Source organism: Gymnogyps californianus, chromosome 11, assembly GCF_018139145.2.
Source record: "Gymnogyps californianus isolate 813 chromosome 11, ASM1813914v2, whole genome shotgun sequence".
Lineage (NCBI taxonomy): Eukaryota > Metazoa > Chordata > Aves > Accipitriformes > Cathartidae > Gymnogyps > Gymnogyps californianus.
Window position 1 is genome coordinate 461,354 of NC_059481.1, and position 20,030 is coordinate 481,383.

Sequence of the window (20,030 nt, forward strand, 5' to 3'; positions counted from 1 at the left end):
GAGGGCTCCATCGGCGGGCATTGCCACGCTGCAGGGCACCAGATGCCCACCCTTAGCATAAGCGCATTGCAAGACAGAGCAGCCATTCATAAATCAGGCACTCGCCCTTCCGAAAGCTGTCACTCCCGCAGACCCCCCGTGCAGCTGGTGCCGAGAGGGATTTGCTGGCAGCTGGTCCCCTGCGTGCACCAGCGAGCGCCCCACAGTTGCAGACAGAGTGGTGCCGGGCATTCCTGGGGAGGAGGGCAGGCGTCTGCTGCACATCTTCGAGCCCAGCAAAAGTTTTTCGGGAAGTGTGTCTTCCAGCAGCATTGCTCCAGCATGATGGCCCTCCACTGCAGGACCCAGGAGACTTTTCTGAGCAAGGATTTTTTTTTTCATGGAGATTGCCAGGTTTAGATCAAACATTCTTTTTCCCAAAGCTGTTAAAAGTCTGAGAAGTCTTCAAAGCTTTGGTGACCTTATCCAAAACAGTCCTTGCAACAGCTATCCAAAATCAACCAGAGAAACTCTGTTTAAAGCAACTTTCCTTTTTGGATTTTTTGGGGTGGGGAGTTAGTCTTCTGAAACTTGGGAAGGTGGAAAGCATTTAGAACAGTTACACATAATCTCCACGGTTTTCTGTTTCTGCTCTACACAAGCTATGTGGAGTGGGGGCTTCAGGCAGTCTTGGGAGGAAAAGTCATGGTAAGATCTCATCCTTTCTGGCTTTCTGGATTTAAACCTCCCCATCACCTGAAGACAAGGAGGCTTCCAGTAATGCTGACAGGAGGGACAGATAGACACTCACTAAGAGCAGTAGTTCCTCATGCCACCGGCCTGTGAGCAGTGCTCATTCTCCATCCCTCTCTTGCCCTGGCTGCCCCAAACCCAGGCATCCTCATCTCCCACCAGCCTGCTCTCTGCTCTTGTACTCACTACCCCATCCCCACCACCCATCCACTCCACTCGCAGCCCCTGCATTTGTCCAGACATCCTTCATCCAAGCACTTCACTCTCATCCTTCAAACGTTTTCCTAAGGGCCACCACGGACGCAACAAGCCAAACTCCTTTATGCTTATTAAAATCCTCATCCACTAAGCACGTGACTGTCTCTTCACCTCACCCCAACTCTCTTCCCTAAGCCATGGGCAAAGCCCTTTCCCCTCCGTAGCCCTACAATAAAACCAGATTGTTTCTGGGCACGTTGCTTTGTTCCCATCCCCTCGGGGGATGTGCTACTCAACACAGTGCAGATGCCCACGTTGATCAAGCACCTGCATAGCATGGGAGAGGTACCAGGCCGGACACTTCTTCAGTACAAGCACTGACCCATGAAGGGAGTGATGGGACCGAGCTCCTGATTTGGGCAGCCAGGTCAGAGGGGCTGAGCCTGCCTAAGGAGGGCTGAAATGGCGCTGAAGAGGCAGCTGTACAACAGCGGGCAATACCTGGTACTGACATACAATGGTCTTGGCTAGATCCAGTCATCATCTTTCCCAGTTGGCCTCATTCCCTAACAAGCAGTCACAGACCCAGGCCCTTTCATCCAAGCCCCGACATTTCAGCAGCCGACATCTCTCCTTCCCAGCCAACGCTATATAGAAATGACTGAAAAGTTGTAAAATCCTTGTAGTGGCACCTCCAATAAGGGCCACTCTCTGAAGAGAAGAGCCCAATATCCACTCACTGGGAAGGATCTGTGATGACCCTTCAGATCCTGAAGTCCAGACAGACCCACCAAGGAAAACACCTGGTGCAGAGAAGCAGGGTGCGCTCTGCTCTGTAAGAAACTGCACCGTAAATGGAAATGTTCTCGTTCCCTTTTTCACATGTCTCAGAGAACAAAGGATGAACTAATTTTGTCTAAAAAAAGAAAACGTGTCATCACTGATGCAGGATTTGACCCAAAACAATCAAATCAGACACACTAGGGACACCAGTAGCAGGCAGAACTAGGCAACAGGAGGAAAGGAGGGTTTGTGCAACCACCCAAGAGCATCAGGAAGTCTGCCTCTGCCTGACTTGTTTTTTTCTTGCCTGCACCACCCAGCACATTTTGGAGACAGGCTCTTCAAACACTTGCATCTTGCTGCCTTCCAAGGACATGCCCAGCAAGTCACTGGTATTCATAGATGTGGGACTACCCTGTAACTCTCATTATTGGTCAAGAAGCAGCAAAAAAAATATTAAGATGTTATTGTAGGTCATGTATCCATATTTGTGGCTTGAGAGTCAAAACAGGAGCAGCTGACAGTCTGCCCTTTGCCTCCTGCAAGCCTATGAACCAGGGTGTCCCTGGACTCCAGCCACAGCAGTGGGACTGAGCTGGTTCCACTCTGGTCACCGGCCAGGGATGCAATCGCCACTTCCTTTCTCCCCGTAACATCTCCCAGTTGAATGTAAACATCATGGCAGGGAGAGATATCTGAACTACTGATCAGACTTTGCAGTCAGAGTTTGCTTTCTACCTTGTGTCCCTCTCTCCCAAAGAGATCCCGAGCTCCTAAAGCAGTCCACAGGACCATATGCAAGAGATGACCATATGGCATAGATGGTCCAGGCTGCTTTTAAGGACGTTTCCATGAAAATTCCTAATTTTGTAGGTTTATTAATTGACGTGCATAAAGACATCCCCCAATCTAGTTTACTGGGTACAAAAATACTGCAATAGGCTACATGCTGAAGATGCCCATTTGACACTTTCCTTCACCTGAGTAGAAAATGAGACCAGTATCAGGTCAAGTTTTCAACTTGGTGTAATACACCAGGTTGTGCTACACAGCAGCAGCAGGTCATCCAAAACTGGAAGGCAGCATCCTGCCTCCCAAGAGCAAGGATGGACTGCAGGAAGGGCTACAGACTGGACAGAGACCGGATCTGTCTCTAGACACTGATACTTCGGTTTTGGTACAAGCAGAGGAGGTTATTCCTTGGCAGCACGTCTCCTGCACATTATACAGTGAAGAGCTTCTCTAGCTTTTCCAGGTGAGATGCTGGAAAGGACATGGACATTACATTTACAAGGCCTCCTTGATAGGGCTGACTGAATTATCTCTTCCCCAGTCCTCTTGAGAGGAAACTGAGCAGGTTGGGCATCACACGTGCAGGGCACTTCCCACCCTGTCATCCATCTAGTCTCACGGTGAACTAGAGCTCAGCTGCACAAACGCATCTCACCTTGACAGAGCCCACGTGGAGCTGATGGTATCATCCAGACTTTGGAAGAGATGAAGTTTGTCAGAGGGAACGGTCATCCTCAAGGTGCAGCTGGTGAAGATTTAAGCCAGTGAGAGAAGCCAGGACTAGGCACTTTAAAAGGGGCAAGAAATCCTGAAAGGGAGAGCAGTGCTACCGCATGTCCTTGCAGTAAGCAGTCATGCAGCACTTCTACACTTTCAGGCAAGGGGAGGTGGAAGAGAGAATTGTATCTGCTATTACTTAGGATTTCCTAACATATCTAAACATCACTCATTTTTTGACCTCTGACACTCATGGCTTGCAGAATGGTGAGTTCCATGATACCGCGCAATATGTCAAGCTTTTGCTTTTAGAAAACTTTAATTGGGAAAGCCTTTCTAATGAATCACTGAAGGGCATGGTTTGGAGGCCTCTCCCTAGCAGCCCACTTTTGCCCTAGAAGCAGGAAATGGTCTGCTGAAGTTAAGCGTCAATAAAATCAATATATCAGTTGTACCTCTGCAAGTTCAGAAAGTCAGACCTGCAAACAAGTGAATCCATGAGAGAAGAGCCAAGAATTCAGAGCCAGCAGCTCTCAGAAGGGCTCAGTCTGTGTTTCCTGGTGCACAGCTTATTTACAGCATGTTTCTAATGGCAAACTAGATTTCCTAAATCTTAGGGATGTCTTGGTCCTTGTGACTAAGAGGCTCACTGGAGATACCCTCCTCCTTCCAAAACTTACAAACTTGTTTAATGTCTCTCACTGAGTAACCTGTCGGAATAATTAACATGCGCAACATCAGGAAGGATCACAGAGTCATAAACAAGTACATACTATGGAAAAAAGAGGTTTTGAGTCTCTATATTTAAAGGACAAAAGCTCATCAGCAAAGGAGCCCACTTGTACTGCCATGCCACATCATCACAATGCCTTAGTACCAGCCCCCTTTTCCAGCCTCCCCCTCCTCCTCTTATTGGCCTAACCCCTTCCTGCCCAAGGTTAGATTTTAGCTCATTGGGCAGAAACCAGCTTTTATTTCAGATGTTGAAAGACACACGGGTTTATCACTGATGCAAACGCAGCTGCACTCTAACCATTTACAGCCAGCAAAGAGAGCCAGAGTTGGCTCCAGTATAATAGCCTTAGTCTTCAAAACCACACATTCCTGAGTTAAGGAGTCCAGGATTAGAGAAGAAGCAGAGATTAGGACAATAAAATGTAGCTGGCCCAAGCAGTAACCAGCATATTCCATTTTCTGGTCTTTAATTTGCTTTGTTTGAGATGTTAGGTTATGCCTTTGCCTCTTTACAATCTCAGGTGTTTCCGTCCCCCCTTAAATTAAAGCCGAAATCATCATGCAATTGCTGAATCTTTACTTGGCAGTCTGACAACAGTGGACTTGTTAACGTGTTGCCTTCTTATCACTTGCTCTAGAGTTTAACTAGCGCAAGTCCAGCAAGTGAGGCAGGACCAGGTTATTCACTGAAGACACTGTTACCTGTCACTATGCACGTGAATTTAGCATCAGCGTCCTCGGACACAGAACGGGATTTGATAGTGGTTTCAAATAGTGGCTGGGTTTCCTCCGTCAGCTGAGAAATGATTGCGCAGAAGGTGCTCCTGGAAGATTCAAGAAGCATTTCTTAGAGATCAAAGTACTAGAAAAATCAAAGGGCCCACTTTCTATCTCACCTCAGAAGCCTGTGTTCTTGTTGTAAATGCCCTCCTTCCCTCCCATCATCCCTACACTAGGCTGTTCACAAGTCCAGTCCAGTGTCAGGCTATTTGACTGTTTTTTCACTCCTATGATGACTGTCAATTTAAAGTGTCATTTGGGAGACATTCCCTTTGTCTTAGCCCTTATGGCTATTGGGGTAATGAATGTCAAGAACCATTTTAGTTCTTGATTACACCAGAACATTTCTTTGATCAGCCAGCAGGCTCAAAGCAAGACCCTAACAAAGTCAGCTTCACACTCCCAGTACTGCACCATCAGTGTTTCAAGTGTTGTCCCGTTCACCGAGATTTTACTTTATTTGTGAAGACTTCATATGTAATTTCAGGCCAAGTGTGAACTGAACATGTCTCCCGAGCACAACAGCCCTCTTTGAAAGCTTTGAATTAAGAAAAGCTGCCTGCTGTGGGGACAGCTCACTGAAGGAGACCTTGAGCCTGCCTTGCAGCTTTCTGAGCTCAGGAATTATGTGTGAAGCTGACATCCATTCCCTGTTTAACCTCTCACTGCTGCAGGTAGGCACTCACACTACGTACTCCATGAGTTCAGGCACTGACCTCGAAGTTCAGGCTGGGACACCCAAATAGCCAGAACTATCCAAATAGTGAAGCTCAAAAATGAGCTATGATGCTCAAAAATGGACCTTAGATTCTCCAGTCATTTAAGCACTATTCAATGATAGCAATAAATCACCATATTCATACAGCACTGCCAACCCTGTTGGAGCATCACCAAGAGAGGCTCCAGAAGACCTGGGCTTTCTTAAATAAAGGAAAATTATTTAATTCCAAGTTGAGTCTTCATTCAGATAGTGCTCTGGGGCTCTTGGAAGAGAAGAGCTGCTTCTTTCATTTTTCCCTCTGCAATTAAAACACTACATGTTTACACCAGGAGAGAGGACCCCAAGGTCTCAAGTGCAAGGATCTCAGGAGAAACAGCAAATATTGCAAGAGAACCGGTAGCTGGCAGCTCTACTTATATCATTTTCAGCAGTGAAAGACATTCCTTAAACAAGTGATCAGCTTCTAGAGACATGCAAGAGGTGGAACAAACCCCCAAACCATTCCTGACACAGCTCCACCACGAGCAGAAGGGCTCATAGCACGTGGTGAGGGCTCCATGAGAAGGACCCCGGCCTCACAAGCAGCCTCCGGCTTGCAGGCAGGATGCTGGTGCTGCTGCCACTCATGCTCTACCTGCTGAGGAAGCAGACTTGTTCAGGAAAAACAAAAAAAATTTAGCATGAACCCAGCAAGGTCAGGTGCACTGACAGGCTCTGCAGGAGGGACTCAACTGCACGCACAGCTGAAGGTGCCAAGACAGCTCCAGCCACAGCAACTGCCTGTTTCATCCACCCAGAAAACTTACCTGGAGCCTGCAGTGCTATGATTTTCACTCCGGCTTCCTGCTAGAATGGGTTTGTAAGAGACGCAGGGAGATGAATCCCTGAGTAACAAACAACTGGGATGCAGCGGGAGTCTCACCCAGCTCCCAGGCACTTTGTGTTGGGTAAGGGTACGGGACGGGGGCAGCTAGGGCTGTTGCAAACTTGACTCATCTACTGAACAAGGGTTCTAAGCCCTGTCTATATCCAAACACACGTGTAGGATGGGGTAAAAAACAGATGCCACAGCTCAGATTCTTTTCTGTGGAAATCAGTGGTCCCCAGGAGACTGGTCCTGGCAAGCAACTCTTCACACAACTACAGGGCCAGGAAGGGGCTGTGGGAGCCAACAGATCTTTCAAATCAGAGAAACCTTTCCATACTCCAACCCCAGGAGAAAAAACTCCCATTTCCAAAGAGCAAGGCAGACAATCCAGTACGAAGGCAGTTACTGGTGGGGTTTTGATGGCCCCTTCAATACAGATCCCCAGCCCTAGACCAGTAAATGCCTTTTAGAACCACATAAGGAACTTCCCAAGCATCAAGGAACATTTCATACCCCAGCAGGAGAGCAACTGGATCAGCATCTTAAAAAAAGTGATGCGCACACACGTAGTGACACTCGGGACCAAGTTTAATCCCAGTACCATGCCACCAGTATCAGCAGGCAGCACCAGGAATAAGTCTGGTCCATTCAGTGCAAATCCCACAATCAGGTGAAATACAGCAAAGGCTACTGAATGGTTTAGGAAAGCAGTGTCACCAGAAGCTGGGGGCTCCACAGGCACGGCAGATGAATCAGAGGAGACTTGCCCAACGTACACTTGGCAGGAAGCCCTGGAAGGTCTATTTAACCTTTCAAAGAAACCATTGTATTAGTCACAGGGGGGGTTTAGAGACTGCAGCACTGTGGGGCTCTCAGCTGACTCACTCCAGCTGCAAGGAGACTTGTCCAATTCAAATTGCTTTCTAAACCAGTAATTCAGAGCATTCAAGAAATCTGATACAAAGCAGGAGCCGCTCTTCCTCCAGGCCTTCCTGAAGCTGCATCTTTGTTGCAGAAAAAGCCCTGGAGCCTAGGAAGAGAACACCGGCAATTCAGTAGCCTTTTTACATTAAAGAGGGATTTCCATACAAAAGCAGTCTGCAGGAAAAGGAGATTTGAGAAGCGTATTCCTCTTCATCATGATTTTATTTTCCTGACCTTTTGGTTAGCAATCCCACAGCTATAGGGGCATTTTGGAGAGGCCTTTCCCTCCACGGTCATTCCTCTACTTGCTCCTGCAGCAAACCAGTAATGCCAACTTATTTCCAAATGTGTTATTTTGCCAAAAGCAAAGTACAACCGTACAAGTGCATTTCAGGGCAGAGTCCAAATGAATGAGGATCTTCACAGTAAAGCACAGGATGGCAGGGGGAGAAGAAAACTGTTTCTTTGAAAGTCTCAGGGCAGGCACATCCAATTTTTAACGTCTCTGTATGGAAGTCTCACTTTAATATCAACAATAGCTGAACACCCATCCTTTGGCTAAGAAAGAGGAATATTTCTTGCACCTTAACACAGGAATTACGATGAACATTCACTTTGCTGTCTGCAGTTCAAGCAAGTATTAGGGATCCAATCATGCAGAATAAGGCTGTTAGATCACTTCAGGGCTCTCTACTAATTAATTAGTACCAAAGCATTACAGATTAATCATGTGCAGTCAGATTCAGCAAAGTGTTTGGTCAGAGCAGTTTAATGCAACGTAGTTTTACCTTCCTAAACTGGAGGGAGAGAATCTGCTGCTTGATAAGCTAAGCAAAAAACAGCATAAAAACCATTAGACAGAGAAGCATGGAAAGGAGCTGAAATAAACAAACCGTTACAGAGATGTATTAATGATGAGTCGTTTTGCACAGGTCAGAGTTCCTATTAAAAGAAGGTACAGCTGCCTTACTCAGGCTGACTGCCAGGACGAGCAAGCCACATTGTCAATTGAAATCAAAGGCTGCAAAAATGAAACAGTCATTAACCGCAGAGAATAAGTGTAAGGACATTTATACAAGTTGGTTTCCAAGAAGCAGCACCTGAGCCTTCCATGCACCATCCGCAGCGCTGTGCTCAAAGCAGGCAACTCCACCCCGGGAGATGTTCGATTAAATGGCAGGCAGGAGTACAGAACGTTGCAAGCCCACTTCTCTGCTGGCAAGCAGGTGGCCTGAGCTGGTCACCCCCTGTGCTTCCAAGGACAGCTCTTTGGAGAAGCTGAAAACTCTCTGGTCACTATACACCGCTTTCCAGCTTGCCAACCAAATCACTAAGGTCTGGCAAAAAATTAAAATAAAAGAAGTAGACTTTACAAGAATCTACAGATTTTGCTTTCTTTGCAGGAACATGTTATAACATTAACCAATTCAGGGAAAAAAATCAAGCACCCAAGTCCTGCACAAGGTACACCCAAATGAGCTACTTACCAGTGGCCACCAGCTCTCCCAAAGGAGTGTCTTCAAGGACTCGTGTCTTAGCCAAAAGGCCACATTGCTATATTGTGGCAGCAGCCCCTTCCAGGCTGTAGGAAATAACCTCTCGGCATTGACTCGCAGCAGTCAGGACCAGTTCCTCAGACCCTGAGCTCTCCCACATGGCAATCAAAAGCCTAAAACTAACTAGGTACCAGCTAGGCAACAGCACATAAGCTCAGTGATTTAATCACACTGTGATACATGTTAGTTATGCCTATGCAACAACCTCACCATATAGCCTCAGAAGTGACTGCAGCATAGACATCCCCTTTGGGATGTAAGAAGTCAGACTCCCACATCGGTACATGCAGACGGATCAAACCTTCTCAGCCTTGTGCACTGAAGACCACTATTGAACAATCAAACTTCAGTGCTTTATGATGATGCTACAGAAGACACCATGAAGAACCAAGAAAGGTGCACCTCTTCAGGTCTCCTACCCAAATGACCACATCCAGGCTCTGTGTGAGTCCCAGTCGCACGAAGTCAGCGGGACTTCAAGCCTTGCCCTAAAAATGACCACAGAGGGTCTCTGAAAACTGCTCCTGCCAACCATATAGCAATTCCACCTGTGGAGGCAGCACCTGCATGCGAATAATAAGTAAAAAAGTAGTTCAGCTTGAAGGCCTGACACTTTACACAAATAATTGCACATTTTCATTAGGAAAAAAACCCAGCACTCTGAAGAGCTCACTGACTCCTCTCCTTCAGATCAGCAGGGCAAAGACAGAAGACGTTTTAGACAGCCGCTCAGGAGTAGCTTTAGCCCAACAAACATGGGTGGCACTTGCCCTTTTGGCAGCAGCTTCACCCTCTCCACCCCCAGCCGCACGATCCTGATCCCTCCCCAGTGCCAAGTGGTGTTCACGCAGCCAGAGGATGAGCAGATCAGGCGTTATCCAGCTGGAAAAATCAAACACTAACCATAACAGGCTGAGGATCAGCCACCCAAACCATCTTGCATGCGCTGTGCTGGCCCACGGGAGAAGTCAGACAGAGGAACTTTGTCTTTCCAGCTGAGCCCCACCACCTGGGGCATCCCTTTGAGCTCCATGTCCTTTCCAGCACTGCAAGGCATGCCTTCGCATTACCTGCCTTACTGACCAGCACATCACCTTGTCCTCATCATTCCCAGCTGCCCTAACATCTTAGAGAGCTCAAATTGCACCTCCAGCTGCTCTTGCCCTGCCCTGACCTCCCAGGGGGATCGAGCTCCCTCCTCCCCACAACCCTCCCAAGCACAGCCGCCCCAGGTGATCCCAGGGGCAGCAGCACCAATACGCTGTGTCCCTGTGCTCTGGGCTGCCCCCAGGCAGCTCTGTCTAGCTGGAAACACAACTCATGGGCTTAAGTAGTCTCAACCACCAGCTTTTCAACAGTAAATGAACCCAAAAACGTTTTGCATACCACTGCAAGGGAAAAACGTCCTTTTAGCCTCCAAGAATACTAAGGACCTGGGCATTGGTTGCAGGGAAGATCCTAAAATGCTTGCTGGAGAATGCTAGTGTAGGCAGAAGTGTGGTTTTAATCATGCTTTCTTGCATAAGACAAACGGGAAGGTGTCTTGGCTTGGACGTAAAGAAAATAACTCAAATAGCAAGAGTCAGAATGAAGGGTGCCTGTGCCACGAACCCCTTGTGCTCATGAATGTGATCAAACAGTGAGCATCGTCAGTACTTTTTTTTAATCCCCAGTGTTGAGCACACAACCTGGGCTTTATTCACTGCACATCCTGAAACACAGTGCTGAATACGGGATTGAGGGTCTCTTGAGGAGCCTTGATATTATCAAAAGAAAAAGGCCATCACCACAAAGATCCACGTATTAACTAAAGTTTAACCTCAATATGCTAAGGAACCAAGTAAAATTTGCTTTTCAGACTAGAGATTTAAGCCCAGAGAGGGCAAGATCAAATTCTGAATGCTTCAGCCAGAACAGCCCTGCCTGCAGGCAGCTGGCGTTTCACTTCATTTTAATTACGTTCACAGCATACCCGCATAGAGCTGCAACAGCATAACTACATCAGCCTCTAAACCAAATCTAGCCACTTGGAAACGTGGGACTCTTGAGCAAGGCACGACAGACGCCCCAGCGTGCCGATACTCTCTGGGACTGGGCTGGCTGTGTCCTCAGCTCCCCAGAGACTTGTTAGAGCACACAGTACAGGACTCTGCTAATGAAATGCAGCATCAGCAGCGGATGTGTCTCCCCCAAGCAAGCTTGAGGCCATTATAGTTAATGGATGAAGGCAAACGCTTATCTTATCCTGAGGAACACACCTAAAGTGGGTGAATCAAGGTCTAAAGGTACTGGTTTCTCTCTACTGGAGAAGAGGAGCTCAGAGAGGTCTGCTCCAGGCATGTCCAGCATCGGTGGGAGGAAAGCCTCCTCGGGCACCTTGCATCTATGAAGTGAAGTGCAGCTTGTTAAAAGCTAGCCCTGAAAATACAGGTTTTGTTATTAACCACTGTTGCACTGGACTGTAGAATTACACCCCTCTACTATGTACCTTCTACCAGCCTCAGTTCTTCTTTAAATTCCATTTTATCAGATGCTTTCAAACTCCTTTGGACACTTATCATCCTCTTAAAGGTTTTAGCCCTTCAAGTACTCACAATTTTCTTCAGAAGTGAAGACAGTCTTCCCCATTTTTCATGCACTTGCCAAATTTCAGTCGTGCTGCAAGGGCAGGAGGCAGAAGTGCCAACACCACTCACTTTTTTTAATCACTAAAAATATTGCTCAAGTTGATGGCCTAGGCTGGTACATCACCCCACTGGCACTGAAAAGTTAACTGCTTGAAAAACATAGATACTAAATCCAGCACCTCTTCTAACCCTCTCATGCAATCACTGCATGAAATTCTCCTCTTTCTGTATTTCTTCTCCTTGCAATAAAGAAATCTTTCTCCTTCCAGCTCATGTCCTCATATGGAAGTTGACAAGAGCTCAGGAGACCCTGAAATAGGCTTCACAGTGGCTCCATCCTCACATGTACATGGACTTGATCTGCTTGAGCTGCAACAGTCATTAATATATTTCAGTGCTCTTCCACAGCATGAAAATTGAGCCACACAAGCTGTCCAGTGCAGCAAGTAAACAGCGAAACGTGTCAATGACAGCAAAGCTGAGACCTCTGAGCTATGTTTTGACAGAAACAGCATTGCACAAAAGCCCCTCAGAAGAGCCCACCGAGAACCGGGCAGCCCTTCCATCCCAGGAGCAGGACAGAGGGATGGTCCTGGCAATCCCTTACAGACGCTCCCTCTTGCTGGCACTCTGACCCGTGACATTATTGGGCATGTTTTGCACATGCAGACTTCCAAGTATAAGATTTCACATGAACTTCTCTGCGTCCAAGGTTAATACTACTTGAGACAAATAGAAGCCACTCTGAATGTCTTCTCAGCTGTGAGTAGCAAACCATTTTCAACATTTAAAAGCCAACAATGAAGCTTTCATGTACATATGGTTATGCTTAAGGCTTCTTTCCTGCCACGTGTCCCGCTTCTTATCAAGCACTTCATGCACACACAGAACGAGTATGTTTGTGTTTCATATACCATGGCAGTAATTATCAGCACTCCTCTGATAAAGCAGCTGTGAGTGCTATGGAGCTGTACAAGACGCATTGTTACTTTACAGACTGGAAAACAGATGTATTGAGTCTTTGCTTGTCAAGGTCACGGAACGAATCAATGTCGGAGCTGGAGAAATATGGCTTTTTTTCTGCAGGTAATTTACTTCAAGCTGAGATGAACACGGACTTGCATGTAACAATTTAGAGCTAGATTTCATTAACAGAGAAGGTGGAAAACAATAAATTAAGTTCCATGTTCCTGTATCAGCCTCTGTAACACTCTGAAGATGGCTCAGATCTGTGTATTTTAACTCTGAATTATTGCTGTCTTTATGGTCCAAATTAAACTGGTAGCTAGTTGAAAGACATCAAGGAATGAGAAAGAACAAAAGAAAGCAAAGCAAATATTGGACAATGAGATGCCCAGGAAAGTTGACATTGTGCATAGAAGATTTCTGTGGGTTAGAAAAGAAGCAAGGTGAAAATAGTTGTTCGTAACAGCTCTTCTGCCTTCCTCTTCTTGGACCAGCCGATGCTGTAAAGTGTGAGACTGAGTCGGTGCGAGATAACAGGCTCATTCACCCAAGACCTTCCTCCCCTCGCTGAAACAGAGTGAGGATAGAGCAGGTTTTAATTCCATCTCCTGGAAACTGCCTCTGCTGTGGCACAAGAGGTGCCTCATTCAGAGGAGACCACGGTCTCCCCTCCACGCAATCAGATGGGATCCCAGGCCTGGGAAATGTCTCCATTTATGAGGTTTCCAGAGAAGAGCAAAGTTCACACATGTGACATATTCTGTATTTTAACAGTGGTCCTGGAGGGCACTGTTTGTCCAGCTCCACATCTTGATGTTCCAACCTAGGTTATCGGCTCATCAGCCTATACACTCAGCTCCGCTTGACTTTCTAGGAGATATGGACGGGAGGCTTTAGAAAGGGAGCTGAAAAGTGCAGTTTGGGATTATTATTGAATGTGCACAGCTGCCAAGGAGCCCCGCTCAAACAAGGCATCACCGTGCAGATAATTATACCAATAGGAAAAAGATGCCTCTATCCTAGAGATCCTACAGACTGGAGATGAATCCATCGATGCCTTTACTTTTGCCTTTCCAGTGGATACTGGATGTCCCTCCTTTCAGAGGTTGGGACACTTCCATTCAACAAGACAAATGGACTGAATTCCCTCAGATGCCACAGCTGGTTTCTTATCGGGGACTTAGACCACTTGTTGCCAAACACAAGGTCCCATAAGAAGTTACAGGTGCCCAACTGCTGAAGAGGGAACTCCTCTGAACTAAGAAAGCTAAACATGCTTTTCAGGAACTAAGCACTCCTGAGTTTTCAGCTCACTTTATTATAGAAACAGATCTTTCACCTTCATTTGATATTATGTGCAAAGCAAGAGGTACAAGATCGGGAATGGGTTCTAGCCAGAAAAGCCAGGTGGCAAGGCACTCTCCTGAGCTCAACTGCTACCACAACCAGAGAGAGCCGTCCAAGAAAAGATCAGAGGCAATGTCACTATACTCTATAAATATCTGCATATGATGAAGCTATGACAGTAGAAAGATATTTAAGCAAGGAGGCAACGCTGTAACGAGATCGAGGAGCAGACATCTGCATTAGACGAGAGGTGCAGATCGCTTCCAACAGAGGAGTTTGCCTAGGACTCAGATGAAGTTTTTACATAAAATTGCACCTCTCTGCACAAGACATTCTCCAGACTCAGCTAGTTCTTACAAAAAGGACACCTAAAGACATGTCTTGAAGTTACGGCCCATGAATGCAGCTAAGGCAGACCCTGGACAGGACTGACAGCTTCTCCTCTCACTTTGTGAAGTAATTATAGTCTAGTGCTTTGAGACATAAGAGTTTTTAAAAAAAAAAACCACCTACCCCAAAATAAAAAAGTCCTGTCAGCTGCCAGGGCAGAAGGCAAGTCACCATGACCATAAGCTGCTCCTCACATTGTCCGTTATCAGATACGTTAAAAGACCAGCGAAGGAAAGCCAGTAGTCTCTTGTCACTGAGCTATCTGCTCACAGTGAAGATTCTTCCTAAAGACCAGTTCCCAAGGGCACAAAAAGTAAATATCCTGAATACTTTGTCTAATAAAGGGATGATGTTCTCTCTAAGGCCATTTTCAACACCTCTGTTCTTCTGGCCCCTGCAGCACCACCTCTGACAAATTCTACAAGCTAAAAAACAGAAAAAGCATATACTGGTTTCCAAATTAGTATCCTTCAATTTACACAACATCCCTTTCCTCCTATAGGGAGGACCAAGTAAGACCATCCAGACTACTCTCTACATGATTCATGGATGCAAGCATATAGGTGAAACATGTTCATGAGTCACTCCTGAAGCAGGGATTCCTAACCTCAGTTTCTTTTCATAAAGATATTTCCATGTCTGTAAGTACCTCTACCATGTCACTACACTTTTTACTGCTTTAAGAATGGGTGAAGAGAGCAGGCAAATATTTCGGTTAAACACACTCTACAAATACATATAAAGACTGCAACAGAGAAGCCTGAAAAAAACCACACTTTCTTTGGATCAGAATATCCATTTTTGCTTTCTAACCACCACAGCAGCCTCCCACCGCAATTCTGTGTCTGCATCACTTGTCCCATACTTTTGTTAGCTCCAAACCCACCAAATTCAAATACGTTCTGCGTTAAAGAGAACTGCTGAATGTTATCTGCTGATAAGCATGTCACTCATCTTGCTTTTCAAGTTCTCCCAGGCAAGCTCTCCAGATGTTCCTGGATTTAATTAAACTCATAATTGCTTTCTGAAAGTCTCCTTGCTACATCATTCCACTCATTTGCTTTCCAGAATTGTTATGATACGTTATTTAATTACAGGACAAAAAACCCCACTTCATTCAAGCCCTTGCCCTGCATCATAGACAACACCACAGCTTCCACACATCCTGGCTCAAGTCTTCAGCACTCGTAGGCGCTCTCAGGGCTGTGCAGGGAATGAGACTTTTATATTACTCCTCCCTAATCCATTGCAGAAACTGGAAGATGTCACGAACACAGGGAAAGGTCAGTTTTGCTATTTAGCGAATATTTATTCACTGCTTCTTACAACAGAAGGGGCAGCCACTGAAGTTAACAGGCAAAATGAAATTACCTTGCCATAGGCTTTGATGACCAAGTACATAAGTGGGTTGAAAAAAGGATTGGACAATTTGTGGAAATCGAATGCACTGCTGATTTAAGCATGGCAGTAGAGTGTCCCTTTGCTTGCAAAAGCATTAGGCTCCCATGGATGGAAATTGGGGTGCACCCACCCACAGCACTAGCATGACAAGTTCAAGGTGTTCAGGACACGGGCTGGATTTACCCTGCCTGAGCTGCAGCATCGAGCCAGCCATAAGACACCAGTCTCACTGCACGGGAGCGCTACATCGCTCTGTGCCTTCCTCAGCGGCCTTCAGGAAAACTTCAGGAATTTGGGGAAGCCGGCTGGGAACACCGGAGGTACTGCTTGCAGGACTGATGAATCCTCCTTTATGGTTAAACTGATTAAAGCTGCAATTTGAACATCCTCAGGAGGAAACAAATGTCAAGCTATAGGCAACCAAAACACCTCGACATCTTATTTATTAAAGACTCTCTCTACTTGTAATCTGCAGAATGGAGTCATCGGACTTGATTACCGATTTTCTTTGCATGGTATGGTCTGAGGTCGCAGATCAGTTGTGGACGCTGTACGGGCATTTGTTGGTACTGAAGATAACACGGTATGCAAACAGACTGCAATTAGATAGCACGCTGTGGTACAAGCACAAAGGAACTGAATTAAGGCAACTTAACTTTAGCATTACCCCAGTTTTAACACCTGGCTTCGAGGCAGCACTTTTTTTATCTCTTTTGGTCCTGTATTTATTTTTACGAATCTCTGATTCTTTGAGGCATCAATGCTTGACATGCTGGAAATGGATTATTTATAAATCATCAACAGGGAGGAGGCACACTTGTTTCAAGAGCTTACAGACTGAAGAGTGTTCCTAGTGAATTCAAAGTAATTTATAGGCTTTATTCTGAACGACTAACACAATCACTGACACCTTTGCTTTCACTGGCACGTTGCCTTGTATTTTTGTATTTGCTAACCTCAGCCAGTCTCAGTTGACAACATGTTTATCATACCTTCTCCCGTGCGAACAAAGCCTTATTCCTACCACAGACCCTCTGCCTAAGGCCATTTCTGACCCAGGAATGCTGTTCTCATCGCTGCGCGGCTCGTATCTACATTGTAGAAATACCTTTTTGGCAATAAGATAAGGCACACGCGCAGTGGGCCCCTTGCTCGGAGTCTGGTGTCGATAACACAAGCGGCTTCACTACAATGAAGGCAGGAAGGTCAGTGCAGTACCCTGTACGCAAGTTTAACTCGAGAGACGCAGAAGCTCGTGTCCATCAGGATTTCACAGCAAGGCGATCGACTTAGCACACCTGCCCTGCTATAAAATGATGCGCGACGCTGACAACCCCTGCCCCGGCAACAACCGCAAAAAAACACAGCCCTTTTCTGGGAAGCGAGGGGCTGGCCCGCAGCAGATGAGCTGTTTTGGAGAGCCCAAGCCATCGCTTAGTTTTTCCACCCTGGAGAAGATCTCCGGGGAGGGAAAGGCCCAGGCGGCCATGCCACTTCCAGCTTGGCCGTCACCTCGGTCCATTTGGGGCCGGGGTATTGCCTTACGGCTTGGGACGCCGCCAGCCTGCTCTCCTGCCGCTTCACCTCCAGGCAGCTTGTTCCCGCTTCCCCCGCGCCTCGATCCTCCACCTGCCTTTGGAATGTCTCCCGCAGGCCCCGTCCCCATCCCAGGGCCCGGCGGCACCATGCACCCATGGCGGCAGCCGGGCAGGGGGACACCCACCTGGCACCAGCGCCTTCCCCCCCGGCCCGGCCACCCTCACCTGTTCTGGGGCCGGATGCCCAGCAGGTAGCTGCGCCGGTCGGGCCGAGAGGCCCAGGCCGCGCTCTCGGCCTCCTCCGCCCCCTCGATGCTGCCCGTTCCCTGCCCGTAGAGGCCAGCGAGGGCCCGGCGGGGCGAGCCCATGGCGGCGGCCAGACTGCGGCTGCGGCTGCCCCTGCCCTCGCCGCCGCTGCCCGCCCTGTCAGTCACCGCCGGCATTTATAGCTGCCCCGCACATGCCGCTGTCAGTCGGAGGCGGCGGCGACATGACGCGGCAGCCGCGGCCCGGCCCGGCCTCCCCGGGGCTGGCGGCCCGGCCTCCTCCTCCTCCTCCTCCTCCTCCTCCCGTCACTGCCAGCTCGAGTTCATCTTTTTGGGAGAAAGTGTGTTTTATTTTATTTTTAATAATAACCTCCACCCCCCACCTCGATTTGGGGGATTTCTCGCACCTCGAAGATGTCTCAGGATCAGCTGAAACACTCCCGGATTTCTCGCAGGCGCAAGGCTCCCTCCCACCCTGGCCAGCGGCACCGCTCGGTGCGGTCATGGCAGTCATGTCCTCGCATCGTCCTCGGGAGCGCCTCATGCCTTGGCAGCCAGGTTTTTATCCTGGGCTGCCTGGGAGAAGGTCTGTGATGGTATTTATTCGGTCTCCATGAAAAGGACAGCCCAAAAGAGGGCTATAAAAGGTAGGTACATGTCACAAACTATTACCAGCAGTGATTTAATACCAAATGAAAACATAACGTGTAATAAAATGGGATTTTTTCTTGTTCCACCTTTGTCTTGCCTGTCAAGCTGTTGTATCGTGCGCTGCAGGCACGTCGCTGGTGGCACCGCATCTCTCTGGCACAGGACTGACGGATGGAGCAGATTTGCTGTGAATTGGCTGTCTGCCCATGACTGCACAGCAGCGATTGATGCAGAAGCGGGAAGATGATGGTAGAGAGCTCCAGACTGGGAAAGACAACAGGCTTTGAGCTGATCCTCCCTGGGCAGGAGAGATAACGAATGCGGCAGCAAGCAGCGGGGCAGGTAACGGCTGCATGGATCACTTGGTGCAGAACACCCCTGATTCCTCTTCCCCAGCAAACACTGTGATTTGGAAGGTGACTTTGGATAGGGACTGGCACAGGGGTGTTCATGGACGTACACAGTGTGTGCATCACCTATACAGGTACGGGGGCGTGCACAGAAACACACAGTGTGCACACCACCTGTGCACAGGCACAGGGATGTGCATGGACATACACACAGTGTGCATCACCTATGCATGGGCACGGCGTGTGCGCAGACACACACACAGTGCGTGCATCAGGTTGATATAACTCAGCCTTGACCTAATCTGTTCTTGTCACTGGTATATCAAACCTCGGTCCAAATGGAAGAGGTGGTTACAGCTTGAGCCAGATCTACATGTGGAGAAACTGATGTCCACCAAGAGAATTGCCAAGCCCAGCAGATGCCCAAGCCTGGGCATATGGGTGAGCAGTGACATCTGTGGACCAGGGGTTTGGGGAGAAGTTTGTGGGGAGAGGCGGTGACTGTGGGGGATTCAGCCATGCAATCTAGTAGATCGGTGCTTGCAGACACCATCAGATCCAGGACCCCCAAGTGAATTTTACTCTCATATAAAGTTTCTTGGATCCTGTTGACCTGTCAGAGTCAGTGTATACTGGGTCAACAATTTGTTTTTTGTGGTTGCAGTAGTTATGATGTGGTCCTAAGCACTCCAAATCTGGATTTATCCAGGTGGTTGACAGTGGCCTTACCAGACTTCTAGTTCTTCCACCCAAGCCCCAGTGAAATGCTTTTCTCAGATCTCAGATCTCAAGATAGTCTTGCATTTAAGCAGTGTTTTGGAAGGACCCTTCTGTCATCTCAGGTGTAGATACTGGAGTTTATTTGCTTTTTGCAGGCCACCGTGGCAGGTGATTACATTATCAGGCATGTAAATAGCTGGCTTTGTGATACTAGAGAGGATACCTGGTCTTGGCAAATGCAAAGGAGATGGACTTCATAAGACATTTGGATGTGGTCCTAGGAAATATGGGGAAAGAAGGTGGTCCCAGAGGGCTGACTGAAGAACTCACCTTCACCAGGCAGTAAAATAGCAGATGAAATTGCATAAAACAAACATAACATGATCCATAGGGGAAACAACGATACTCATTTTCGATAGGCAGCAGTGGACTCTGCGTGGGCTAATGCCACTCAGGAATAATCCATCTGAAACAGAATACAGTAGACCTGAAAAAAACCAAACCCAAAACTCACAGAAGGGCAGCAAGGATGACCAGAGGTCCAGACTGGCTGCTGCATGAAGAATAACTACATAGACTGGGACTCTTCAGCCTGGAAGGAACAACTGAGGTGCATATGACTGAGGTGTACACAGCTGTGAGGGACAAGGAGAACAAGACCAGGGGCATCAAGTGAAATTAGCAGGAGGTAAAATCAGTAAAAGGAAGATGCTTCCTCCCTCACCTTGCCATTAAGCTGCTTCCACACATTGCTGTGGCTGCTCAATGTCAATAGGGGTTAAGAAACCCCATAGGACAAATCTGTAGAAGGAAAATCTCTTGAGGTTTACTCAGGACAAAGATACTACCTTTGGTTCAAGAAGTGTCCGAGCTACAAAAGAATATTCACTGTGTGTGTGCCCCCATCTCACACCCTTCGCTGTGCCCTTGCTGCTGCCCAAATGTGGGAGGCAGGATGCTAGGCTGGG

At 47.5% G+C, this 20,030-nt stretch overlaps 1 protein-coding gene across 1 annotated transcript in view; it reads right to left on the reverse strand.

Moving 5' to 3' along the window:
* ALPK3 (alpha kinase 3) overlaps window positions 1-17,518 on the reverse strand; it is a 33,362-nt gene extending 15,844 nt beyond the window's left edge. Inside the window, exons 1-4 of the mRNA XM_050903672.1 lie at window positions 17,301-17,518; window positions 8,039-8,077; window positions 5,613-5,657; window positions 4,660-4,781 (exon numbers count right to left, since the gene is read on the reverse strand). Coding sequence (XP_050759629.1) covers window positions 4,660-4,781; window positions 5,613-5,657; window positions 8,039-8,077; window positions 17,301-17,518 — 424 coding nt within the window. The remainder of the gene's footprint in view (window positions 1-4,659; window positions 4,782-5,612; window positions 5,658-8,038; window positions 8,078-17,300) is intronic.
* Between the last annotated feature and the right edge of the window lie 2,512 nt (window positions 17,519-20,030).